Here is a 9,205-nt window from a genome sequence, read left to right on the forward strand (position 1 = left end):
TCCATACCTCTTGTACAAGGTTTTTTATTTGTTTTCTCTCTTCTCCGACCATTGTGGCTTGTGGGTCCTTTATGAACGATATTGTTCTACATACTACCTCGGCTTTTAAGAATCGGATTGGCTGATTCTGGCCACTTCCAATTCTCCCTTATCTTGCTCGGGCTGATCCTGTATGAAAAAAACCCTAGAAGCCGATTTCAAGGTTGATTCGGACTGATTCAAGCCAATTAGATCTAATCAAGATCGGAATTAGCTGGGACTGACCTGGACCAGATTCGTCATTTTTAAATAATATTTAATCAACGAAAAAGGTTCAAGATGTGATTATAGGATAGCTCAAGAAAGCCCAAGAGGCCAAGGGGTCAAGGGCGCGTGGTTCCTCTCAGTCATGGTTTGCGGAATCGGTATTGGATCGATTAAATCAATTGATTTGTATCGATATCGGTGCAAATCGGTAGATTTCCTTGGCCAATTCTATATCGATGGATTAGTATGGACCAAAGGTACAAATATTAAAAAACCACTAGTACCTATAGGGCCTATACCTTTCGTCTTGGGCTGGTGTGGACCCGACTACCAGGCCAAAGTGTGGCGCTGGTGTGACTTGACCAGGGCTTAGTATAGTCTCTGCACCTTGTGCTGGGCCCCGACGTGACAGATTATCATGACATGAAGGCTAGTTAGACCTTGTGCCCATTGAATTGGATTGGACCATTGCCCAACAAAAGCCAGCCGTCCATCATCACCAAAGGCTCCAAGGGGAGGGATCGTGATCCTCTACTGCCGAGCTCTTCAGTCGGATTGTGCAACCCAGACAAAATGAGGCGTGTAGTGATCATCTTACTTCGAGCCCAGACAAAATAAGATGTACAGTGACCACCTTAGCCCAACTTGGGGTAAGGTGGTCATTGCACACCTAATTGTGTCTAAGGTAAATTGGGGTAAGGTGATCACTGTACACCTCATTATGTTTAAGCTATACGGTCTTATCAAGCAGCTCGACAGTAGAAGATCTGAATTGGATTAGAGTATCATCATCTCAAAGGGAATCAATCAATCATCATTGGATAGTTGAAATTTGTGAGGCCATTGCACTTTGTGTCTCTGTGTGTCCCATCTTCTCTCTCCCGGAAAGGTTCTTAGCTTTGCCTATAAGGAAAGGAAAGGAAAGGAAAGGAATAGATTGTTGGAGAGTTAGGAAATCTGTCTCAGCCTCTCAGCCTCTCAGCCCTTGTCTTTTACACTGCTTCTCGAGGATGGATGAATCATCATGATATAATATCTCTTGCCCCCAAAAGTAGCTCTTTTCCAAGAGTAAAGAGTCCATTTATTATAATATAATATAAAAGGTTTCCAACAAAAGGTCTCTGTCTGGCCTTCCTTCCCAGCCTTCGAGGCCCCAGTATAACCCAGTTGGAGGCTTGAGGGTTGAGCACATGAACTAACTAATTAGAAGCAGCTGTAGAATTTGTACTTGTTAAAGCACCCAAGCACAATGCAATGCATTTTTATCTATCTTAGATTCCCCAGTTCAAATCATTCAATTGTCTGGGGACTGGAGAGACCTCGAGAGAATATATAAATGCTCCCAATTCCACTTCCAATGAATTTAGTGTTGGTGCCTGGTGGGGGAGGAGGATCAAATGCTTAGACGTATGCCGGCGTTTAATAAATGTCACATCTGTTTAGGCTTTCATTTCTTTAATAAAATAAGCATTTTCGGTTCCGTTTAACAACATTTTGTTGGGGAAAGTTTTCATATCAAAGCCGTATATGTGAACGGGATGAGAGTTTCAAGGCATTAATTAATGGGTGAAAATTTATTATTTTTTCAATTCTTTGCGAGAGGGGATATGATTGTACATATTTACACGGCCGTGTATAAAAACTCTCTTCTCCCCTTTTGTTTTTGATGAGTAGTTCTCAATTTAAAATGTTTTTCGGTGATTGGATGATTATTTTGTGATTGTTATTTCGAGTGAGTAGAATTATATTTGGTAACAAGAAAGTTTCTGTTTTGAGTCCGGATCCTCTCCAATGTGGCGCATCCCCAATGAGGCTGGGTTCATTGGATGCGCATTGGGATGTGTGTCTACATGTATCGTGACTCTTATTATTGAAGCCTGATTTTGATTCAGGACTTCTATAAAAAAGAAAAAAGATTTTGATCCAGGAAGTGGTTTTGAGTATCTTCAGCAGGTCGTTTCGGCCTCGAAACGAGTTCAAATGACCTAAAAAATGTGTACGTCAATGCCAAAGGTGTCAAGTCGTGTAGGATCCGTTGAGACCTTCAAATCAATTTGTATTGCATTTTTGGGTTTTAGGGGTATATTTATACTTTCTGAATTATGATTTCTATATATATTGTTCTTTTCTTAGGGAGAGTAGAAAGTTGAGGGTTTGTAACATTTCAAAGATAGTGAAATTCATTTTGTTACAAGATCATGGATGTAATTTTCTATCGTGGGGGTGAGTCACGTAAATCTTTTGTGTTGTGTGTTTGTGTAATACCTCTTCTCTTTCGATTTTTCGTTTTATACTGCAAATCGCCACTTTTGGACGCTGTTTCTTAACACCGATGTGACGACGTGTGCACAGCAAACCTAGCCATTGAATGGCTCATTGGGCTCTCCAACTCATTGTTAGCCATTGGATAGAAAAGAATCTTGCCAATCAAACATATCCTTAATTTTTCAACAAGAAAAAATGACACCCTTATGCTGATAATGCATCTTCCACTATATATAGCTTTTCTTTACAGAATAAATATGAAATAATTTACATTCTTATTCACAATTTATTCATTGTAAAAGAAATTTTAAGAAAAAAATAGCATAGAAGAGATGAATTTGGTTTTGTACCTTAATTAATTGAGAAGATACAAAAGAATATATATAACTTCACAATCTTGGATCTTCTGAATCAATCAAGGAATTATAGTTGTACTGATCCACACAACATGAATTCTGTTAATTAAACAAGTGATGAGCTGATTGATGGGGGTAGCACAAGCTTGGCATGGAACTCTAACATAATTATGCCAATAAGAAAGCAAATCTACCGTTGTAGTTTGCATTTCAATATATAAACCTCACTACTTTCTCTTCCATTCCTATACAAGACAGATCTCCCACACAAATGCTTTGTTTAAAAGCAAATTCAAAGACGGCATAAGTTCAAACGTTTTGGCAGATAAAACAACCAAACCCAATTTTGGAAAGAGGAGGAGAGGTATTTTAAAAATCCTTTTTTAAATATATTAAATTATTAATAGGCAGTTAGGCACTCTTGAAAATTGAAAAGCCTTTCCTTGACTCTCTCTTGTAAAACAAACATCTATAAGAAAATATACCAATAATAAATAAATCACTGTTGAATGTGAGAATTTAGAAGTACTCATTGGAAGTAAAAGAGCTCAATCGATTGATCATTCTTCTTCGGCGAGGTCGGTGTTCTGTTCGGGTGTTGTAGCAATGAATTTTTCTCCAACTTTAGCTCGCCAGTTGCTCATCTTCAAATTTCCGTAGACCATGGACTTTTTTGCAATGACTTGTTTACGGATTCAGACTCCATAGCTCACGATCCCATTTTTTGAATTTCCAAATCGATTGGCCAGAGAAGAGGGAGAGAGGGAGATGAGAGCTCACAAAGAGAGGGAGAGCGAAGAAGAAGAAGAATAAGAAGTTAAGCGATAGAGTAGAGGGCAAAGAATCACGAGCGTAACATTGGGCGAGGGCAAAGGGTGTAAATTTTGAACAAGAACCGAAACCAGCCATTTTAAATTGGTTCTGGAAATTGAAATTTCATTTTGGTCGATTTGGCTTCGATTTTAGGGCTGCAAACTGTCAGTTTGAACCGGATGATGGAATGAACTCCACGCCTTTGTCTTCGACTATCAACTCCCTTCACTATTTTCTTATGTATTCTATATTTTGCTGTGTTCCTCTTTCGTGCATTATTTCTTTGAGGCAAATACGAGACATTTCCAAGCTTCTTTTTTTTTTTTTTGGGAATATATTCCCAGGTTTTATCTGAACCAAAAAAACGATCCGAGTAAAATCAAATGTTAAAATGAAGTACTGAGACAATATACAAACCAAATGAAATTGAATAAAAAAATAAATAGAAACTGATTAAAACCAACTTGGCTTGATTTTGATTTGAATTTGTGACGATTATTGAATTTGAACCACACTGATGACTGAACTTACTTGAAAAACCAAAAACCGAACTGATTGATACCTTAACCAATACCGAAAATTTGAATTGATTAAAACAAAATCTAAAATTGCGAATTGTCCAAATATTTCTTGAAACAACAAATCTTTAGAATCATTGTCGATAAATGTTACCAAATGAGTTACCCAAAAAAACAAAAATGTTACCAAATGGTTGTACGAAAATTGAACAATCACCTTTAAAAGTTTATAGGAGAAGATTATTAAGATATCTATACATAAGACATAAAAATAATTTCACATCGAATGGAGATATGAGTAAGTTAATAGGCACTTGGACATCATTTCTTTAACTATTAGCTTTTTAAATATGAGATCTAAATTCCTAATAAATGGTATCAAAATCAGGATTGTAAAAATTCTCATTTGATCGTGGGATCTCGGGCTTAATGAAGATGTGGATGAATTTATTGGTAGACCCAAGATCCAATTCACCCGTCGAGTGTAGGGTTTGGCCCACAAGTGGAAGGTCTTTCCAGGTGTACCAGTGAATATTAACGATGGCAACCTTCTGAAATCACCTCGAGAAGCAGACAGAACTCCACAAGAAATGAACAAAAATTATAGAAAGATGAAGAAGATCTGACTCCAGAAGTAAACTGGAGAGAAGAATCCAAAAAGAGACGACTTTCAGAAAGACAAACTGTCCACTAGGGAAAAGACAAGAACAGCCTTTGGCCTGGTTGGCGTGGGACCCCTATCCTAACCCAGTGGTCCATGACCCCCCTTACCCCATGACTCGTCACTCACGGACATTGGTAGTGTGAAAAAGCCAACTCACTCCTAACAACTGAGCAACTGGACAGGCAAACCCCAATGGGCCAAACTGAGAAATCAGGTTCGCCTGTCAATGAGTTTTGGCTAGAAATGAATAAAAAAAAAAGAAAGAGAAAATTTATATTTTATTTTACCAGATCACGCCGTCAAAACACGTTGATCGACGTCCCTCACTGATGCCGCACTCAAAGTCAGCAGGCCCTGAACTACACACGACAAAACACGATAAAGCTCACGAAGTCACGGTAACGGAAACTAGCCCCATACAATAGCTCCAGAATGCCTGAATAAAGAGTTCGTTCTGCCTTAGGGCACCCGTTAACCCTCCGTTATCAACCGTTAATGCTTACGTTTAACTATCAGAGCTTATCAGCTCAAGACTGGAGACTGGAGACTGGCATCTGGGTAGGCCAGTCAGGCATGTCTACAACGTCCAATCTCTAGACTCTAATACCTCTCTCTCTTATCTCTCATTTTCCTTTGATTCACCAATTCGATGCTTTGAAGCATTTGCGCAGTTGGTACTTATTCTGCAGGAGCTCTCCCTCACCCATCTTTGCGTAGAACTCTCCTCAATCCTCACACTGAAGCTAGAAAACCAGAAGGAAGAAACAGTGAAGCCGCAGAAATGGGAGGCTTTTTCAGTTCTCTTTTTCTTTCTATACTTCTTGCTTTTTTCATGTCTTCTACATCCTCCACAGATATTGACGTACTCATGAAGATTAAAGCTGCACTGATCGGACCAAAAGGTTCTGGACTCGGTGACTGGAAACCTTCTTCGACTCTAAACTCACATTGCTCCTTCTCAGGCGTCTCATGTGACAATGATGCTCGAGTGACTGCCCTCAACGTTTCATTCATTCCCCTCTTCGGTTTTATTGCGCCGGAGATTGGTATGCTAAGCATGCTCGCCAACCTCACATTCACCTCCACCAATCTCACCGGAAAACTCCCCATTGAGGTTGCAAACCTCACCTCTCTCAAGCATTTCAACGTCTCCAACAATGTCCTCTCTGGTGAGCTTCCTGAAGAAATCGCCGGAGGATTACCCGAGCTGGAGGTCTTCGACATCTATAACAACAATTTTTCTGGCAGTCTACCTCTCCAAATCGTGAAACTCAAGCAGATCAAGCATCTGCATCTCGGCGGTAATTTCATCACCGGCGAAATCCCCGCTATATACTCTGAGCTACAGAGTTTGGAATACTTGGGTTTGAATGGTAACAGCCATTCCGGAAGGATTCCGGCGAGTTTAAGCCGTCTAATGAACCTGAAAGAGCTTTACTTGGGGTATTATAATACGTACGAAGGGGGCATTCCGCCTGAGTTTGGGTTCTTAACCTCTCTACGGAAGCTAGATATCAGCAGCTGCAATCTCACCGGCGAGATCCCAACGAGTTTGGGCGGTTTGAAGCAATTGGACTCATTGTTCCTGCAACTCAATAGACTTTCAGGACGGATTCCAGTGGAGCTCTCCGGCCTAGTAAGTCTCATGTCACTGGACCTCTCTAACAATGAGCTCACAGGAGAGATACCAGAGAGTTTCTCTGAGTTGAAGGAGCTAAGACTTTTGAATCTGTTCCGCAACCATCTCATCGGCCCAATCCCACCGTTCATCGCCGATCTCCCGAATCTAGAAGTCTTGCAGGTGTGGGAGAACAATTTCACGTTTGAACTCCCGGGTAATCTTGGTCTCAATGGCAAGCTGAAAAATCTTGACGTGACCTCGAATCATCTCACCGGAACGATACCTCCAGGGTTGTGTGCCGGAAAGAGGTTGGAGACGCTGATACTAATGGACAATTTCTTTTTTGGACGGATTCCTGAAGAACTCGGTGAGTGCAAATCGTTGACTCGGGTTCGACTCATGAAGAATTTCTTCAATGGCACGATTCCATCTGGGTTCCTCAACCTGCCTTTGGTGGATATAATGGAGCTCAGCGACAACTACTTCAGCGGAGAACTTCCGGACGAGATTACCGGTGAAAAACTCGTTCTCCTGACGCTCTCCAACAACGTGATTACTGGCAAGATTCCTGCCGCTATCGGAAAGCTGGCCAATTTGCAGACTCTCTCCCTCGACATAAATCAGTTTAATGGAGAAGTTCCACCGGAGATATTCCAGCTAAATTTGCTTTCCAAGATAAACATTAGCAGAAACAACCTAACTGGCGCGATTCCGAGCGCATTCTCTCGCTGCTCTTCCCTCACATCGATCGATTTCAGTCAAAATAATCTAATTGGAGAAATTCCGAGCGACATCGCTGGCTTAGACATCCTCAACACTCTCAATCTGTCGAGAAATCAATTCTGGGGCCAAATTCCAAGTGAAATCCAATCGATGACGAGCCTAACAATGCTCGATCTCTCTTACAACAATTTGTCAGGTCCGATTCCAGTTGATGGACAATTCTTTGCTTTCAATGGCAGCTCTTTCGCAGGAAACCCAAATCTCTGTAGTCCACTACACCATATTCCATGCCCGTCTCTCCCCGGCCCAGCAATGGATTCAGAAAGGAAGAAGTCTTCGAAGATCATCGTCGTCGTCGTATCAGTAGTCGGAAGTATGGTATTGCTCACCACCGCTGTTCTAAAGATCAAATGGTACTGGAAGGAGCTCCGGGAATCAAAGGCCTGGAAACTAACTCCATTCCAAAAACTAGGTTTCAAAGTCGAAGATGTAATCGAATGCTTGAAAGAAGAGAACATCATCGGCAGAGGTGGTGCAGGAATCGTGTACCGAGGATCAATTCCAGATGGCGTTGATGTTGCGATCAAGCGATTGGTCGGACGGAGCAACGGGAGGAACGATCACGGTTTCTCGGCCGAGATTCAGACTTTGGGAAGAATTCGACACCGAAACATCGTGAGATTGCTAGGGTTTGTGTCGAACAACGACACAAATTTGTTGCTGTACGAGTACATGCCGAATGGAAGCTTGGGAGAGATGCTGCACGGATCGAAAGGGGCGCATTTAGGGTGGGAGAAGAGGTATCGAATTGCAATGGAGGCAGCGAAGGGTTTGTGCTACCTTCACCATGATTGCTCTCCTCTGATCATCCATAGGGACGTTAAGTCCAACAATATTTTGCTTGATTCGGATTTGGAAGCCCATGTTGCAGACTTCGGCCTCGCCAAGTTCTTGCATTCCCCTGGAGCATCGGAGTGTATGTCCTCCATCGCTGGTTCCTACGGCTATATTGCACCAGGTTCGTTTTCCCTCATTCGAATCAATATAATAAAAAGACACTTTTACCCTTCATTTTTTTAGTCCTTATACTTCACACGAAAAGGTGGAATCTGATTTGTGTGTGAACGGTGGAAAATTGTCAAAACAGAGTACGCGTACACGCTGCGAGTGGACGAGAAGAGTGATGTGTACAGTTTCGGGGTAGTGTTGCTGGAGCTGATCACGGGGAGGAAGCCGGTGGGGGAATTCGGAGAGGGGGTGGATATAGTGAGGTGGGTGCAGAAGATAACGTCGGAGATTCCAAATCCATCATCGGATGCAGCGGCGGTGCTGGTGGTGGTGGATCCCAGGCTAAGTGGGTACCCATTGGGAGGGGTGATAAACTTGTTCAAGGTGGCTATGCGGTGCGTCGAAGAAAATAGCGTAGAGAGGCCAACGATGAGGGAAGTCGTTCATTTGCTCACCAACCCACCTCCACCGCGCCCTAAATATCTCCTTGAACTCTGACTCGGATAAGGTTCTTATGGTTTTTTTTTTGGGTGGTGGAATTAGAAATTCTCTTGGAGGGGGAGTATCAGTAAGAAAAGTAAATCTGGGTAAGTAGTACAGCATTATGTTTAATGGGTTATCGAATTGTTGTGTGTCTACTGCAAAATGTAAATGCTGTTCTTGTTCTTTGCACTTGTCCCTTGATGGTAAAGAAGTAAAGAACCAAATATGTGGCAACTGGCAAGTATAATATTAGATTCTCGAATCTCGAAGCAGGGAACTGTTGAAGGATTCTATTCTGACCTTTTGTATTAATTTTTGTAAGAATTACATATGAGAGGCTTTGCTCTCTTCGTTAATGTAGTGTGCTGTGCGGCTGCAATTTGGATCCTCTACTGCCGAGCTGCTTGATAGGACCGTGCTGTCTAGACATGGCGAGACATGTAATGATTGCTTTATCCCTGCCCGAGTGCCTTGTCTGAGTAGGGTTAAGGCGGTCATCGCACGCCCC

General features: G+C 41.9%; 1 protein-coding gene across 1 annotated transcript; it reads left to right on the top strand.

Moving 5' to 3' along the window:
- Window positions 1-5,666: 5,666 nt before the first annotated feature.
- LOC122660566 (receptor protein kinase CLAVATA1-like) lies at window positions 5,667-8,730 on the top strand. Its single transcript, XM_043855928.1, has 2 exons — window positions 5,667-8,224; window positions 8,354-8,730. Exons 1-2 carry the CDS (start codon window positions 5,695-5,697, stop codon window positions 8,710-8,712), a joined length of 2,889 nt encoding a protein of 962 aa, XP_043711863.1. The 5' UTR covers window positions 5,667-5,694; the 3' UTR covers window positions 8,713-8,730.
- Window positions 8,731-9,205: the final 475 nt, after the last annotated feature.

This window comes from Telopea speciosissima, chromosome 4 (genome assembly GCF_018873765.1).
Source record: "Telopea speciosissima isolate NSW1024214 ecotype Mountain lineage chromosome 4, Tspe_v1, whole genome shotgun sequence".
Taxonomy (NCBI): domain Eukaryota; kingdom Viridiplantae; phylum Streptophyta; class Magnoliopsida; order Proteales; family Proteaceae; genus Telopea; species Telopea speciosissima.

Coding starts and splice junctions, on each gene's coding strand:
- LOC122660566 (XM_043855928.1), top strand. CDS start 5,695: ATGTCTTCTACATCCTCCACAGATATTGACGTACTCATGAAGATTAAA. Junction 8,225..8,353: donor CTACGGCTATATTGCACCAG/GTTCGTTTTCCC, acceptor TTGTCAAAACAG/AGTACGCGTACACGCTGCGA.